Here is a 17,752-nt window from a genome sequence, read left to right on the forward strand (position 1 = left end):
ACAAAACACAGTGACTGAAGTTTGCAAGCCGAGCCTCCAGGCCTGGTAAAACAGATCCATGGCTATTTTTGGTGTGGTCCTAAAAAGGCAAAGGACGGATGGCCTGGTGGGTGCCAATCTGCAAAAACAAACCCCTTCCTCAGCTCAGAGCTCAAAATATACCCCGGCAGCGAGGCTTTGACTCTAGCTGCCAGTGTGCAGAGGAAGGCCACAGAAGGTCAAAGGGGAACCTTCCCATCCCGTGCTCCCTGGCCCACATGGGTGGAGGTGTTTGTGAAACAGCTTAGCAACCAGCTGCGGCCAGCTTCCCTCTAGCACAATGGAATTAGCATGGAATAAAATGATGTTCTGGCCATCTGCAAAGAATGGTCACTTCCCACCAACCAGAGCAGGCACCAGAATCCCAAGGCAGCAAAGGCTGTGGTGCTGAGAAGGAGAGAGCTGACCCAGCAGGGCACACTGGGCTGCCGTGACCGGGCTGCCAAGCACATGGCACATTTTGATGCTACTCTGTAACCCGACCTTGTGTAGATGGGACAACGCCATAGAGGGGGAACACAGGCAAACCTCAACATCCTCATCAGTCTCAAAACTGGAGATAGGCCTCAAGAAGAGCTCCTTTTCTCACTGGCTTGAGCAGGTGAGCACACAGCAATGCTGTGAACCCTGTGTGAGCCTCTCTAAAATTCCTGACTCCAGACAATGGAAATGTGGCCACAGGCAGCGTGAGTTTTCTGAAATTACAGCTCTGGGAAAAAAACTCAAACTGCACGTGACTTCAGAACCACAACAGGACAGAAAAACTCCTACAGAATAAGAGGGCTCTGCAAATTTAGTTTAAGAGGAAAAAAGTGTTATCCCTAAGCACAACAGGAGAAAAACCACAATGAGAGAAGGGATGTATTTAAAGTGACTTCTACAGTCGATCACAGGACCCAGCAGAAAGGCAGCCCAAGTGCTCCATACACATGGCCTGCACACAGGGGGACTCTGAAGCCAGGCCATCCCTCACATATGGCTTCTGTAGCATGTTGGTGTGGCTTTAACGAGCCATGCTTCACTGGACCCTAATCTGTTGAGAAGTCACGCCTCATTTCTATCTTGACATCCATCACGCTTCAATTAAAAAATTAGTAAGCACCCCAAATCCCCAACCCACTCTCTGACAGGGGTCTGCTGTCCAGACTGGAGGTAGGTGACCCCAAGCCTGGCTTCACACAAGCCGGCACCTTTCAAGCCACGCCATGAGGCTATGGAAGCTAATCCTGAAAGGCCCAGTTCTAAGAAGGGAATCCCTTCATGCCCCATATAATATTTTTAAAGTGCGACAACTTAAAATAGACCTGGGCAGGGTAGCTTAATGCCTCTGATCCCAGTAGTAGGGGAGCTGAGGCACACCACAAAGACATGCACATTCAATCTCTTGCTAGGGTGAGCCTACTCAAAGGTGACCAAAGAGCCTAGTAAAGAGCAGGAGAGAGCCGGGCAGTGGTGGCACACGCCTTTAATCCCAGCGCTTAGGAGGCAGAGGCAGGTGGATCTTTGTGAGTTCGAGGCCAGCCTGGTCTACAGAGCGAGATCCAGGAAAGGCGCAAAGCTACACAGAGAAACCCTGTCTCGAAAAACCAAAAAAAAAAAAAAAAAAAAAGAGCAGGAGAGGGCTGGCAAGATGGCTCAGGGGTTAAAAGCACTGGCTGCTCTTCCAGAGGTCCTGAGTTCAATTCCAGCAACCACATGGTGGCTCACAACCATATGTAATGAGATCTAGTGCCCTCTTCTGGTGTTCTGCATGTACGCAGGCAGAACACTGTATACATAATTAAAAAAAAAAAAAAAAAAAGAGCAGGAGAGACCAGCATTCCTGATGCCACCTGGCCACACCACCTCCCTACAGCCTCAGTTTCTCAAAAAGGTGGGTTAGTCATATGAATCTTCAAAAGTTTATTATAAAAAAATCAAACAGAGAAACAATGGAAATTTTGTATTCAGACATAGGGACACAGTGGCATGCAAAGTTTCCATTATGTGACCAAATTCCCGCCACAACTTAAAGGGAGGTCATGTCACATTTTTCTGGCTTGGGGCTTCAGAGCTCTCTGTCCATAGTTGGTTGGCTCTGGGACTCTTGGGCCTGTGAGGAGGCCAAACATCGAAACACAGTGTGTGGAGTGACGTTGTTCACCTTATGCGGACCACAAACAAAGGCAGGGGGGCCAGGGTCCCAGGAACCTCCTCCGCTGTCTTGTCCCATAAGGCTGACTTCTTTCCACTAGGCCCCACCTCCTAAAGGTTCAGTGCCTCTAACAGAGTCATGAGAAGGGGATCAAGCCTCCCATGTATGGTAGAAGACAGACTGGGAAAGGGGAGTGCAGCCGGGTGCCAGGACAGATGCAGTTTGTGGCACTCTACCCTGTGTCCGTGCACCCTGACCCAGCATTTGGCACAAGGCAGCTCGCAGCCTCGCCTTCCCTCCCTATCACGCTGTGACTCCCTCCTGGACCTGAGGGAAACTGGCATTTACAGCAAAGCAATCAAGCTACACACACATCTCCGAGACGAGTGGAGATGGGGGTCTCAGGGGAAAGCAACAGCTGTAATCCAATGCTTCAGCTGCCATAAGAACAAAACAGCCCGTTAACCACCGAGAGTAGGCAGAGAAATATGTGTTCATCCTCCCGTGCTCCCAAGTTAGGGTTATTTCAAAACTACAGCAATAACTAAGTCAGCCAACTGAGGTGAACCTCACACAGAGTTACAGAGTTTAAAGGACAACTCCCGAAGCCGAGCAGTGTGTGTGTGTGTGTGTGTGTGTGTGTGTGTGTGTGTGTGTGTGTCGGGGGGGGGGGGGGGTCGCTGGCTGATCACATCTCTGACTTTGGCCTGCTTCGTCCACACAGGGTCAGCCACAGGCTGCTGGAGAAAAAGCCAACACTTCCCAGGATGCACTTGGTAGAGCTGCCTCATAGGACTGTTGAGGACTAAATAAGGCCACACAACAGAGGCAGGGGATATCCTGCCCGAAACAACATCAAGTCTGACTTCTGGATGTCTGGGCCACCCCAATGTACCACGAGTATGCATGCACGCATGCGTGTGTATGCGCATACATGTGCGTTTATGTGCAAGAGCATGCATATGTATATGTTTGTGTGTGTGTGTGTGTGTATACACCTTGAGACTATCTCTTTCACACCCACCTTCTGTTCAAGGCCAGCACAAGGCACCCGTGGCTGGCTTTCTCACAGGGCCACTAACCTCCTGAAACCACCCCCTTCTCACATCCCGAACAGTTTGCAATTCCTCTCACAGCTCCTTCCGCTGCTCCATGCTTGTCCCACACACCTGCTCGCAGCTGGAGCTGCTGGCCCTATAAACAGAGATGGTTGCACTGGGGACCTTCCTGGCTGCTAGCAGAGTTTTATCTGGGATTGATGGCAATCTCCTACTATCGCATTGTTTTCCTGGTGAAAGCATTCTGAATCCTGACAACAGAATAAAAGTAAATCACCAGAGCAGATGAATGGTCGAAAACCCCCTTTAAATGATGCCTCACTGCTCCACGTCCAGGAAGACACGGGACAATTGGAAAAACAGACTTGGTTCCAGAACCCATTAAATCATCTCTGTAAGCTGGAAGGCCTCCTGGGAGCTGATTTCAATTACTCCTGGGGCTTTACAAGGTTGAGCATTTTAGTATTTTCATGTACTATTTCAGTGCCAGCTCATCCAAGGCATCATTTTAAAACCAATTATTTTATACGTTAAAAAAAAAACTTTAAAAATGAGTTGCATACTTTAAAACAGATGTGTTAAAACTTTTTGTTGCTAAACCTTTCAAGCTAGAAAGGACACTGCTGGTATGGGGCTGGCTGAGGAAGCTCACCCAACATGGGGGCCTGGGGTGCTTTCTTAGTGAATGTCTGCAGAAGTGTGGCCCACATGTAAGCTTATAGAAAATGTAATCAATGTAACCGGGGGAAGGGGTCATAATTAACTTTATAACCAACACTTATTCTGGACTTTATCAATACAGATTGGCTCAGAGAAAGACCACCATATGAAACTCATCTTCTCTCTGTCGGAAGGAATCTCAGAGCCCAGTGGTGGGGTCTGGCTTGGGAGAGAAGAGGTTTCCTGGGTTTGGAATTCCACACAAAGAGCAGCACAGAAGAAAGCAAGTGTGTGCCTTGGCCTCGAGTGAAACCATATGAAGAAGGTACGCACCAGGTCGATCAGGTCACTGAGGTTTTTCTCGATCTGCTGTGGAGGCAGGCGCCTCATTAGGTCCAAGGCACAGTCCAGCTGCTGATCGCTCTGTGGAGGAACAAAAGACAAGCATCTAAGTCACTCCCGTCAACACTACGAGCGCCTTCAAAATGGCATTCATTCCTTCTGATGCTGCTTCCTCAGGGTACTCTGAGACCCAAGGAGCCTGCAATGGACCCTCTGCCAGGCTCTTCTGAGTCTGCAGCCTGGAAGGATGCTGTGCAGACAGTCTGCCCCCTTTCCAGAGCAGCCTGCCTGTGTGCGATCCTGCAGGGGAGAAGGCAAGATGGAGGCTCCTTCGAGCGCTCTCAGCACTCCTATGCAGCAGAGCTCCCAGCTACAGGTGCTGACTCCCAGAGGCTCTTGGAGAAAGTTCGGGTTACCTCTGCTCTAAGCCAAAGATGAATATTATCACATGACACCGCCAGGCCCCAGGTGGGGGTGGGGACGAGAAACTCCACATCAGAGAGAAGTGAAGAACTGGACAGGGCCAAGGTGTGTAACGAGATTACAAGCTCGTCATTCAGTCAGTCAGTCAACCAACGCCTATGAAGTTTCCGGGGCCTCTCTGAAAAGCAGCCTAAGGCCTAAAATACCAAACAGGCAAGATGTGGCAGGGTGGCTAAGCGGAAAAGCACCTGTCACCAAGCTTGGCAACCCGAGTTCAATTCCTGGGGCTGACACAGCGGAAGGAAGAACTGACGAGTTGTCCTAACTTTCACAAGTGCACCTTGCCACATGCACACACGCACAAACACAAAATAAATGAGTTAACTTTAAAAAGGGCTCACTCTAGCCAGTAAAATGTAACATAATAAGCTGTGCCAACTGCTGTCTTAGGGTACTGAAGGCAAAAGCCTCTCTCACTCACTGGGCACCTTTCCACAGTCACAGAGTGTGCTGCTTGGTACTCCCCTGACTCATACTCACTGAGGGCCACTGTGCACCGCTCCCTGTAGACACACAGCAACGACAGAGAAGGGATAGGAGGGGAGGGGAGGGGAGGGAGAGGAGGAGTGGGCAAGACCAGTATAGAGCAAAGTAAACTCGGTGCACAGCAGGTTCCAGCACTTTGGAACTAAGTTCCAGCACCTTGGAACTAAGTGAGGAAGGTGTGCCGAGAATGGTGAGGACCAGGATGAGGGTGGGACATTCTGAGCGCAGGCGGCCATGGGAGTCCCCAGCATCAAGAAGAGGTTCTGATTCGTATCTGAACCTGGTCCAGCTCATCCCAGGACCTCTGAAGGCACTAGAGGAGCAGGCCAAAGGGTCTCATAAAACACATACAGGAATCCTTAGGACACCACATCTGGCTGGAATGAGTCACAACCTTTGAGGATTACTGCCATCCGGACTCGACCAACCACAGCAAGCGTGGGACAGGGGCCCACTTTGTATCCACCAGACGTGGCACATGGCTGACAGGAGCCAATCTTATTTTCACATATACATACATGGCAGATTGTTAAAAAAAAAAAAAGTTTGTCCCTTGCTCAAGATGATTATACACGATCATTTATTCTTAGAGAACAAACTCAAGAAAAGAAAACAAAGTACACCCAACCCTGCGGCTGCTTTTGTTTAACGAGGCATTCAGTACTCGTAAACTTCTTGTGACATCCACTTTTACGGCAAGATATGTTGCCAAGGCCATAGCGGTATGGACTTGGCGCACAGGCACAGAAAGCTATTGCAACATGTCAGGGTACATCACAGGTGGGCTGACTAGCTCCATTTCCCAGGTCTGCCCCCCACTCCCCCCGCCCCATTGACTTGGAACCTTGGGGCGGTTTCTTCACCTCCACCAGCCTCCATGTGAGCATGAGATAGGGACAGTCATGGTATGGTGACTCGGTAATAATGAATACGGATGTCAGCACACAGCAGCAGTATGTGTTTAAAACCTGGAGCACCTTATGTAAATATCATTCAGGCCTCACATATGTAAAAACTTGATCTAGGGCTGGAGAGACGGTCTAGAGGTTACAAGCATGTGTTGCTCCTCCAGAGACAAAAGTTCAATTCCCAGTACCCACACCAGGTGGCTCACAACCACTTACAACTCCAGCTCCAGGGGAATCCGCTATACTTCTGGTTTCTGGGCGCGCGCGCGCGCGCACACACACACACACACACACACACGAATGCACGCACATACACACATATACAAACACACACGATATCACTATTTTATAATACTCCTCCCATCTTACTGCTGCCACCAACTAGACAGCATGTTCAATCTCATTTTGCCTCACAGAAATGAAAACCCTGGAGCGGGAAATGTGCTCAGCTGGTAGAGTACCTGCCTAGCATGTGCAGGGCCCTGGGTTGCATTCCCAGCATAAGCCAAGAGCATGGTGGTACATATCTGCAATTCTAGCACTTGGGAGGCAGACAGAGGCTCAGAAGTTCCAAGTCATCCTCACCTATATAATGAACTCAGGACCTGCCTGGGACACCCGAGATCCTGCCTCCAAACAAGGGACTGGGCAGGTGCTGGAGAGACAGCTCAGTGGCTATGCATTCACACTGCTCTCGCAAAGGACCTGAGTTCCGTTCCTAGCACCCATATCAGGAGGCTCACAAATGTCTGCAACTCTAGTTCCAATGTATCTAACACCTCTGGCCTCTGAGCATGCACATACATACACATACATGCACACACTTAAACACAGTAATTTTAAAGAAAGAACGGAAACTCTAAGTGAGTCAATTAAAGCTAGTGTTTCTCACCCATCAATGATTTCTGCAGGACCTGCCATGCCCTCACAACTACCTGACCTGTTGTAGGAGATGCACGAGAATGCTTTTGCCTGTCACAGAGAAAGGGATGTTGCCAGCATTTAATGACGAGGGCTCAGGGATTCCACTCAACATCTCACAATGCAAAGGACAGCCGCCCCATAATTGCCTGGCAAAGGGAGTCAGTTTTGTTTTTGTTGTTTGTTTGTTTGGGGGGGAGGGAGGAGCTTGCTCCTAGTACCTGTCAAAACAAGGGTCCTCTTCAGAAACACCTGGCATGCATGTATCAAAGCCCATTCAGGCCCTAAAAACTTGTGGGTTTTGGAAAATAGACATTAGCAACCTTCCTCACACTTCAAAAGAAAATGTCTACATATGTAAGCTGAGCTCACTTGCAACTGTAACCCTGACACACTGGGACTTGTGGGGATTAACTAGAAACTGAATTAACAGAAATTTGACCTGTGAAGGCCAGCACGGGAGAGCACCATTCTGACCTCTGGGCAGCCTCTTTGTACCCCAAGGGGCCTCTGCAGAAGGCCTTCCTTCCAACCAGCCAGACTGCACCCACTGGCAGACACCATTCCTGCCCCGCCAATCTCAGGAGGACTCGGTGCTCGTCCCAATTCATCTTAATTGGAAATGTTGCACAACAAATTTCTGGGGCTAAGGATGTTTAACTCTCATTAGGTTAGGAAATGACTAAATACTTCCCATAAGTGAAGCAACATGGGAAAGCCTACTGACAGCCCGTAAAAAGTTAAAATTAGAGTGGACTGCAGCCACTAGCTAGGAGTCATCCCAAGTCCAAGGGGTCCAAAGGGAAACGGCACCAAGAACATGAAGAAAACAGGATTAAGGTGAGGGGGTCCCCGGGAGACAACTCAGGAGACACTCCCATTTTCATAAGGTCCAGAAAGGTCCATACCTTTCATAAGGTATGAGTGAACTTGTCTGTTATACATAGATGTTTATGCACCTCAAACTAATGGAGCAGCCCAGGGAATGATGAAGAGTCACACAGCTATCAGAAGATGGAGATGACCTTGTCCATGTCTTAACAAGACAGGCTGTGAAGCTTCAAACTGTGCTAATCTGTTACTGCTGTAGTCAGCAGACAGGTACCTAAGTATGTATATTTTAATATTTATTCTATGTGTATGGATATATTGCTGGCATATATTGCTATGCACCCTGCACATTCCTGGTGTCAATGAAGGTCAGAAGAGGATGTCAGATCTCCTGGAACTGGAGTTACAGATAGTTGTGAGCCACCATGTGGGTGCTGGGAATTGAACCTGGGTCCTCTGAAGAGCAACAAGTGCTCTTAACCACTGAGCCACCTCTCTAGCCCTCCTAAATGAAGTACTAGGAGGAAACACCCAGGAGCAAGTGAGAATGAAGTGCAGCAGAGAACATCCTTCCTGTGGCTAGACGTCTGTGTGACTTCAATCTGTGCCTGGCTTGGGCCTGTTTGCCCTCTGAGATACCTCCTAGATGGATCCTACCCCTCCTTCCTCATTCTAAATGAAGATGCAAGGCTGGGTCCCTCTCCCCTGCCTGTCTATAAAACCATCATTCTTGATTCACAATTCGACAACTAGGCATTGAGTGCTAACCTTGGGCCAGGCCCCGAACTTGGTCTGATGTATGAGATTTAGTCATAATTATCACAGGACTGTCCAAATAGCCACCTGCTGTGGGGCGTGCACATGAAAGGACATGAAGACACCGGCACAGCAAAACGGAGTGATTAACCTCGGTTCCTGTGCCCGTCTTCTGAGGCTGTCCTCCCTCACAGTTACTTCCTTTTTTTTGCAAACTGCAACCCCTTGACTAAAATGGCTGCTTCCCAATGCCCTCCTTCAGAAAGCAAGCTTTCTGGGCTCTCCCTCCCAGAACACTGGTGGTTATGGGGTGGGATGAAAAGGAAGTAGCCAAAGAAAGGCCACTTCACTTCACCTTCCACAACTCTCTGCCCATTCAATTAGTCACTCAATAATTATTTATTGTCTCCTAGGAAACAAGCTCTGTTTTTGATGCTAAGTAGTGAACACAAAGTCCCTGGTCTTTACAGAGCTTACAGTGCAGTAAAAAAAAATCAGAATCAATTAGGAAAAAAAAAAATCAGCCGGGACAAGAGCTTGAGGGTCTGAAAGGGTAAGAGCGGAAGTTTCTGAAGGACATCAGCGGAGGTAGGAAAGATTTGGCTTTTGCTGGCTTTCACATGACTTAAAAAAAGTCACAAAACTGCCTAACACGCCTGGCAACAAGTAAAATAATGTCCACATGGACGAGAACTAACAGTCAAATAAAATACCACAGGCTAAATTATCCCCTGGAGAGTACAGACTGGTACCAGTGTCATCCAGTCTTCTGCAGACAGTCAAACCTGCCCTGCTAAGCACACACAGAGACAAAGTCCCCAGGAAATCATCACCAAAGAAAGCGTATCAGAACCTATGCAGGGGACACCAAGCGCCAGGCATGTCCCAGTCTGTGATAAGCCCTGGCTGAACACAGTACACACACTATCCTAGCGCTGATAAAGCCCAGAAGACTCCCAGGGACACTGGGGGGCAGTGTCTGTACCCCAGGCCGCTCCTGGGGGGCCTGCAGGGCCACAGTGCACCTCAGCAGTATGAAAGGAAGGGAAGGGTTGATGAGAACCCTCCTGTCCTGAGTGCCAGCCCAGCACAGGGAGGGGACGAGCAGCTGGGACCTGGTGTGGGAGCTGACTGGGCCTTATCGGGAGTGACTTGTACTCAGTTACTCCCAAGCCACTCAGAGCTTGTTTAGCCTGGGCCCTGGCTTGTTGGATGACAGTATTATGCAAAGATTCTTGTGATGACCACTGGGGGGCAGTCTGACTAGAGATGAGCTTTGTGCAGAAAAGATCAGCAAAGGACCTTCTCCCCACCTCTGCTACCGCAGACAGCAGAGTCCACAGTTAAGGGGTAGAGCGGAGAGAGTGAGAAGTTCAGAGTGCATGTGGTCTGGGCATCCTTTGAAACATGGCATCTCTAACTCCAGAGAGAACCAGAAATTCACAGTACTACTATTTCCAGGCAGGATTAGGCCTGGTCTCCCTGACGGGTTAGGGCAGATCTGGACTATAGAGGATCTGTATGTAAACAACCCTGGAAGCCTTGGAGCCTGCAGAACTGGTGCCTCGGTTTACATTCCTGGGAGGTTTAGTGAACACTCACTTCACAGACAGCACTTGGGGGGGGGGTGCTGCTGGCGCCTGGAGGCTGGGCTGACTTACCACAGACATGTCTCACTTGACCAGGACTGGCCTCAGATGGTCTCATGACCTAGCAAGCAATTGTTTAAAAACAGAATCTGCTTTCTGCCTTGGGACTTAGAACAGTTTGTGCTGGGGGCTATCTGGGAGAGAATCGAGGGCAAACCCAGCCTCTGCGCCAGGTCACTCTAGAAAAATGCACATTTTGGTTTCATAAAATGAAAAGTGATTCTTCTATTGAATGACTGCCCCTGGGAGGGACACTGATGAATGCGGCCAGACACAAACAAAGTACCCTCGGGGTGGCATCTGTTTCCATCTGCAAAGAGGTCAAAGCTTTGGGGTCTACTGCACATTGCCATGGCTGGGTCACTGACATCTTTTAAAAGAGGCTAACACAAACATCATGTGACATATCATGAACCATCTAGAGCTGTCTTAGATCATGCAGATGGCCCTAGAGGATGGTGACGCCTCAGGAAGGAAGGATCTCAGGTCCCTGAACAGCCTGGCCTGCTAGCTTGTGTGCCTCATCTTGACAGAAAAACTATTTAAAGTGCCCAGCATGGTGGCAGAAGCAATGTCATTTTGACAGCACATCTTTCCCACACTGCAGAACTCACTGGGACATAACGACAGGGCTTCTCTGCCAGGGCACCCTCTGGGCACCCTAGGACCCATTCTTCCCTGGTTTCTCTCTATTGACACAGGCTTTCCATGTGGGCTGCCAAGTCTCTAGGAAGGAGGGGTGTCACTGAAGTTGCCAATAGAGGGTAGACCTGAAAGCCAACATCCACCCTTGCCCTGTGTGCCACGAAGCATGAGGACCAACGGCTCCCTACAGCTGCAATGAGAAGGACGGAAGGACAGGGTGGACTAACTCCACAGCTGCGGTCAAGAGGTCCTCCTTGGGTCATCTGCACTCTGCAGCCTGCTCCCTGAAGCTTCCAGACCCATTTGTTTGTCCCAGGTCACAGCTGGGAAGAGCCGCACTATGACACCACCGCCCTATCTGCCAGTGCTTACAAGCCCATCTGAGGCTATCTAAACCGGAGCACTCTCACAGGCCTACAAGAGTCCCAAGGTGCCTAGACATCTGACCCCACAGTGGGAACTTCCTGTGCTTCTCCACTGTGTTCACTCCAGCAGAAACTCAGTAACCTGCACACAGCTCCCCGTCTCCCTCTCGAACCACCATGGATGGTCCTTCTCCGACACAGTCCTTTAGGAACTGGAGCATCCGGACTGAGTCACAGGCAAGAGCTGGAGCTGCGCTTCTGTGTGCAGTCTCAGCCTGCAGAACTCTGGGTAGTTTCTCCCTGGGGCCTGGAACTCACTCTGCAAACCCCGTGGAGAGGCAGGGTTCTCTGAAAGGAACAGGTCCCAGAGTCTCAGGAGGGACAGCTGTGTTGGCACCTCCTGACAATGGTAGACTCTGCTCTCAGCAAGCACGTCTACTTTCGGACTCTTCGACCTGCTGTGGAAGGCAGCTGCCCTTGTCTCCTGTACCCTCCACTTCTACACACAGATGGTGGCCACCTATCGTACCACACACATGTCCTGTGTGCTAAAACAACTCCCATCCAGTACTTCTACAGGCGGTGGCTGTCTGTTTCCATGCCTTGGACATACTAAGGCAACAGGGACGGCAAAGAAGAGAAACACCCAGGGCAGATGACAACAGACGGAGTAAGCGCTTGGCTCTGCCAGACTCTGCCAGCATGTTCTTGGGCCTGCTTATGCCACCTGGCTGACCTGGAGCAGAATCCTCGCAAGAGTGGCTTGCTTACCTGGCCAGGCTTGAAAACACAGAGCTGTTACACTGACGGGAGTCTCCAAACCTTCTCAGTGAGGCAACTTGTGGCCCAGATTGACCTGGAACTCACTAGACTGGAACTCAAGAGCAAGTGGACCGGGACCCAGATACAAACCCTTCATTCCACACCTGTGCTTTCCACCTGCTCGGTCATAACCAGAAACTGAAGAACAAGGCTGAGCTTGCTTCCTCAACCAACAGTACAGTGGAAGTTCTGTCAGGAGACCTGACCGTGACAGCACTGAAAGGCAGGCCCTAGGTTCACTGGAAGGAAGTTAGAGAGGGGAGGACGGGAGCACACGACTCAGACCACTCTGAGTTTTCAGGTAAACTGCTCATCGTTAAGAATATTCAACACGCAAACTAATTTCAAAAGAGAAGGGGAAGACAGTAGCATGGCGTCTGTCACTGAGCCACTGATGACCAGCCCATGTCCTGGGGAGGATGGCACCAATTTCACAGGCAAGCAAAGGGAGCCAGAGCACTAGGACATGACTGGCCTCCATGCCCGAACAGTCTACACAGGCCGCTAACCAACAGGCTCCACTCGAACATCAACTTCCAGGAATAGGCTGCTGGCTCAGAACCAATCAGCAACATCGAGAGTCTTCTCTCAGGCTGGGCAGGGCTGGGGCAGTCCTTCACCAATCTGTCTCCTTGGATTACAACCGAGTCTCACACACACCACTACTGACAGGTGATTTCTTGAAAACACTAAGGCCTTCTGGAGACAGTTTCTCTGGTTGATGGTTTCCTGGCCCCTTCAGAAGAGTCCACAGGGCGCCATCACCTATGGGCTGCTCATTAATGGTTCGCAGATGTCTACAGCTGCCGCCTCTGCACGATCCTGGCTGGTTTCATATAACCAGCGACTAATCCTCCACTTTGTCAACTGGCAGCTAAACACATAATTAGGGGCAATCCCAAGACTTCTTCAATAAATGGCATGTGTGCTGTCCACATCCACCTCAATGGCACCAGAAATGCAAGAAGACTCTTCTCAAAAGCCAGACAATTAATCCAGAAGAAAACTGTTTGGAAAAGGTCCACACGTGCACTGGCCAAGAGAAGTAAAGGCCTTTTGTAGCAGGGGTGGGCAGCTGACAAAACCCTTTTCCTAAACATAGTCACAAGGTAGCCTGGATGCAATCTGTAATATCTGGACATGGGTTTCCCCCCATAAAGCACTGCACAGCTTTCAAAGATGGGGTGGGGGTATGACAAATCAGGTCCAATCGGCCAACAGCACAAATAGAAAGGTCTCAAAGCAGCAATATGTAAAGAATGTGGAGGAGTGAGGGGCTAATGAAGTCTCCACCAACCCAAGCATTCTACCTACAAATACGATAGGGCTGTTTCTTGATTTAGGTCCAAAGGGAGGCTTAAAAGGAACACAATACTTGTGCATCAAATAAGCACTGGGTGGGCTGGGATGTAACTCAGCAGTAAAGTTGCTTGCCCAACACACATGAAGCCCTGGTTCAAGCCCTGGCACAGGAAAAATAAACCAATAGCATATGTCTATTTTAAAACGTATTTTAACTTTTAAACTCACCCACAATGTGTACTGATCAGACCAAGGCCTATCTACTGATCAGACCAAGGCCTATCTACTACCTCCAACATACCACTTCTCGGGCAGGGCCATTCCAAGTCCCTCTACTAGCTCTTTTGAGTGTATGGGTAACTGCTATCCACTGGAGTCGCCGTACTGTGTGCTGTGAAACGCTGGCGCTCTAGGCAAATGCACCTCTGTACTTGGTGACTTCTTCCTACTTCCCAGGCCCATATGTGACAAAATTTGGAAGACTGTACCCAACTTCTGTGAATTGCTGTCTGCGTGTCCCAGCTCAAAGGTTAGACACCACACTGAACTGTCAACCACAGGTACAGAACAGCAGAACAACAGAATCCTGCAAGGACCTGTCCCCGCACCCCTCCACAGTGTCACCAAAGCTATTCTGCTGATGGAAACCTACAATGCAATATTTTACCAACATGTGACATGCTTGCAATTTTGTTGTTGTTTTTCAAGATAGGGTTTCTCTGTGTAGCCCTGGCTGTCCCAGAACTCGCTCTGTAGACCAAGCTGGCCTTGAACTGAGAGATCTGCCTGCTTCTGCCTCCTGAGTGATGAAATTAAAGATGTGTGCCACCACTGCCAGGCATGCTTGCAAATTTAAACTAAGACCTTCCGGTTTACATCAGGACTCACAGGGTAGGGAGAGGTCAAAAAACTGATACTTCCTAGCTTCACTGTTCAAGACCTACGACAGACGCCTGGCGAATCTGTGGCTGGCAGACAGGACCTCAGTAGCAAGGCAGTTGAGGGTGTGAAGGTGTGTGAAGAGGGTGTGAAGCCTGTACCTGCCAAGTCCTAGTAGTGGGGGTCTGGACAAGTCTGTCACCTTCCTGAGTCTTAATTCTTCCATCTGTTAAATGGAACCAACCACACTATCTCCCATGCAGGGTCACTGGAAGGCAGTGTTTAAGAAGCGCCTGTAAAGAAACCCACAGTCTAAAACCATGTTCAGAGGCCAGGCTCCAATGTCTCTATGCAAAATTCAAGCCATGCCTGTCCTCTGCTTATTAGTTAACATTAATTACCTGAAGGCATACAAGTAGGTAGGGCTTGAAAAATCCATTCTGTCAAAGGCAGTCATTTTGGTTCTTCAGCTAGACCAAAGCAATCTCTACCAAGTGCCTAGTCAGCCTTCCATCTGCAGGCGTGGCTCATCTGAGCTGGTTTGCCAGCAATCCACACCAGCAGAGGCTCGAAGCCCTCCCACCCTCTATTCTCCAATGAATGCTGAGTGCAGTGTCTCAAGGGAAGGAGTCGAACACCCTGAATGGGCACAAAGAACTAGAGAGGGAGGCACCAACCCACCCCTCCTCCCACTCCACTTCCAAAACGTCATGCTGACCGGGAACTAAGCTCAATCCTGGGCAGTACTGTTGAGTACCATCTTATCAGACTACCATCTAAAGCAGCCTGGTGAGGTCAGGGCAGCTCCTACTAAGCCAAAATGGCAGCCTCCACCTCACAGCCACAGAGACATCAGCAAAAATATAGCTATAGCTTTGTATGTATATGTGTAGGTACATGTGCATGTGCACAAACGTACATTGCGGGCCAGAGAACAACCTTTCATACTTTACTAACTAGACCTCTCATTGGCTTAGGACTTACTAAGAAGGCTATGGGGGCTAGCCAGCAAGCTCAAGGGCTCTGCCTGCCTTGACCTCCTCGCTGGGATTGTAACACACAACCCTAAGTAAGCTCATGCTCCCTGTCCTAAGACCCTGCCACCTCTCTGTGACATTTCCATAGGAGGAGGAGTCAGTTACTCAACATCTGGGTTGGTACCACTGAGCTGCAGAGGAAGTGGGCAGCACCCTAGGTGAGGAACAGTGTGCAAGTAAGGAGGACCACTGAGCTGCAGAGGAAGTGGGCAGCACCCTAGGTGAGGAACGGTACAGAGGTGGTCAGCAAATTCAGACCCCACCAGGTGTGCGTGCACAGCCTGGGGCAAGCCTCTAAACTTCCAGCTCAGGTTTTCCCCAGAAGATAAGGATCGTGGTGATCTCTGCTCTGTGCTATTCTTTAGAGAGGAAACGGGGGTGACTAATACATACGTGGGCCATGAGTCAACAGGAGAGAAAAGGAATGAGAAGGTAAAGAAGTCTCACATTTCAAACTAAGGACTTCGCTGGCCACCTCTAGGGAACAGTGCTGGACTCTACATCACAGCACGGCCGAGACTGTGCCCTGGAGGCCCAAAGATCCATGAGCCTGGATGCTTCCACGGCCAGATCAAAGGGGAATGGACAAGCTTGCTGATCTGGGCTGTGCATCTCTCTGTGCACCTGTGTGAAGGGACTGCTGGGAGGCCAGGAGAACACATCTCTATAGATCCCAACACTCAGTTCCTCAGAATGGCACTTCCTGTCCCCAGGCAGATAAACTCTCATCCTGATGCATCTGCCAATCTGACCGCTTTCACTAAAGGGAAACAGCCTTGCCTGGGGATACATTGGAGCTCTAGCGGTCACAAGGCCCTGGGATAGACCTCCAGTGCTGACCGCTCAAAAAATGACCAACAGTCTCATAGCTTTCTGTAAAGGTAAGAAATGCCACATGGCTCTGAGGCCAGGAAAGGAAGAGACTGGAGGGAAAGACCAGGGTGCTGGCCCGATTACCTCTACACTGTAGATTGCTAACCTACAGATGGCTACATACAGAACCCCACCGAGCACTGGGAGACACACTTGCCCAATTAACGTTGGAATGGTTTCCAAGAAAGACAATACACAGAGCCTTGACTGCTTCTGCCTCTCAGTCCTGTGAACGCCCGAGCTGCCTGGAGACCATGGCAGTGTGAGACCTGGGGTGAGGGAAGAGTCTACACCAGAGAACAACTAACCAGGGGCAGCAGGGCTACTGTCACACAAGATGTCCTAGTACTGTAGCATCAGAAAGGCATCTATCCAGAATCCCTCCACCCCCCGCCCAGCACAGGGAAACCAGATAAACTGCTCCCCAGGGGCCTCAGCTAAGCCAGCTTCAAACCTCACTCACTCGTGACAAAAAGAGAAAACGTCTTTGCTTCACTTTGCCAAGTTTGTCTAATAGTTAGCTCATAAATTCTGCAACCAGATAGAACAGGGGCCGTCCAGGAAAGCGGAGGGGGTGTTTCCTCGGCTTTCAGCTCAGAGATAGGCAGAGGGCAACTCACTTTCCCCTCCTAACCCTTGACTCCCCAGAGAACAAGTGTTTGCATGGCCAACAAATGTTCAGCTTTCTGCAGAGGGCCAGACAGAATCCATCCATCCATCTGAGTATTGTTCTTACCTCCCACCACCTCCCCCGGCAGGAGAGGGACCAGGCCCATGGCTCCGAGGTCACACTTCTCACTTAAAGGATCGTGGGAACATTTCTGGAAACCCTTGTCACAGCTCTGCCAGCTGGGATAAGTGCTCGGGGAGAAGCTGGAGAGCTGTGGAGCGCAGGCTCTGACAGGACACGGGGGCCGCAGGCAGATGCTGCACTCTGTAAACACGCACAGCTCAGTGCTTCAGGCGCAACTCAGCCGCAATGTGATGCTCCCCGCAGCTTTGGGAAGGCAGATTGTAATGAGAAAATTCTATTAGGAAATGAACCAAAGGCAGCCAGAACATGCTGAGGAAAAGGGGGAAGTTTCCCAAGATGACCCCCCTAGGCTTCCCACCGCTGATGCCCCTGGCTTCTATGTGGCAGGGGCCTGGTCCATCTGTCTGTGTGCTGTCTCCCGAGAGATTCTGCCAGGGCCCGAGGACCATGCCAGGGGCTGTGTCTGTTCCTATGCTCGGGAACCAAAAAGGAGAAGACTCGGGTGCTGTGCCTGAGGCCCCAGCGGGGCTGACCCAGGAGACCGTCATCGTCACCAGCAAGGTTCGCTCACTTTCTTCCGGTTTCCCCTGTGGCCTCTGGCTGAGGAGCATGGCTTAGCTCATTCGCACAGGAAGATTAATTCCAGAGCAAGGGGCAGGGTAGGAATCCGTTTCCAATCAACGATGGAAAACAGCTTTGCTCACGGCCAGATTTATTCTTGCCTGAGTTCCCTCCAAGACCTTGCAAGTTCAAGGAGGAGCATAGAGGTAGGTCTCAATGGCGACTGCCTGCCCATAGGAGCCTGCTG

At 50.1% G+C, this 17,752-nt stretch overlaps 1 protein-coding gene across 2 annotated transcripts in view; it reads right to left on the reverse strand.

Annotated features, from left to right (window-relative positions):
* Positions 1-17,752, reverse strand: part of Capzb (capping actin protein of muscle Z-line subunit beta) — a 107,816-nt gene that overhangs the window by 53,649 nt on the left and 36,415 nt on the right. For both annotated transcript variants that reach the window (XM_052718140.1, XM_052718139.1), the window contains exon 2: positions 4,225-4,314. In XM_052718140.1, the coding sequence (XP_052574100.1) occupies positions 4,225-4,314 (90 nt within the window). The remainder of the gene's footprint in view (positions 1-4,224; positions 4,315-17,752) is intronic.

Source organism: Peromyscus californicus, unplaced genomic scaffold (assembly GCF_007827085.1).
Source record: "Peromyscus californicus insignis strain IS unplaced genomic scaffold, ASM782708v3 Scaffold_5__1_contigs__length_169319896, whole genome shotgun sequence".
Classification (NCBI taxonomy): domain Eukaryota; kingdom Metazoa; phylum Chordata; class Mammalia; order Rodentia; family Cricetidae; genus Peromyscus; species Peromyscus californicus.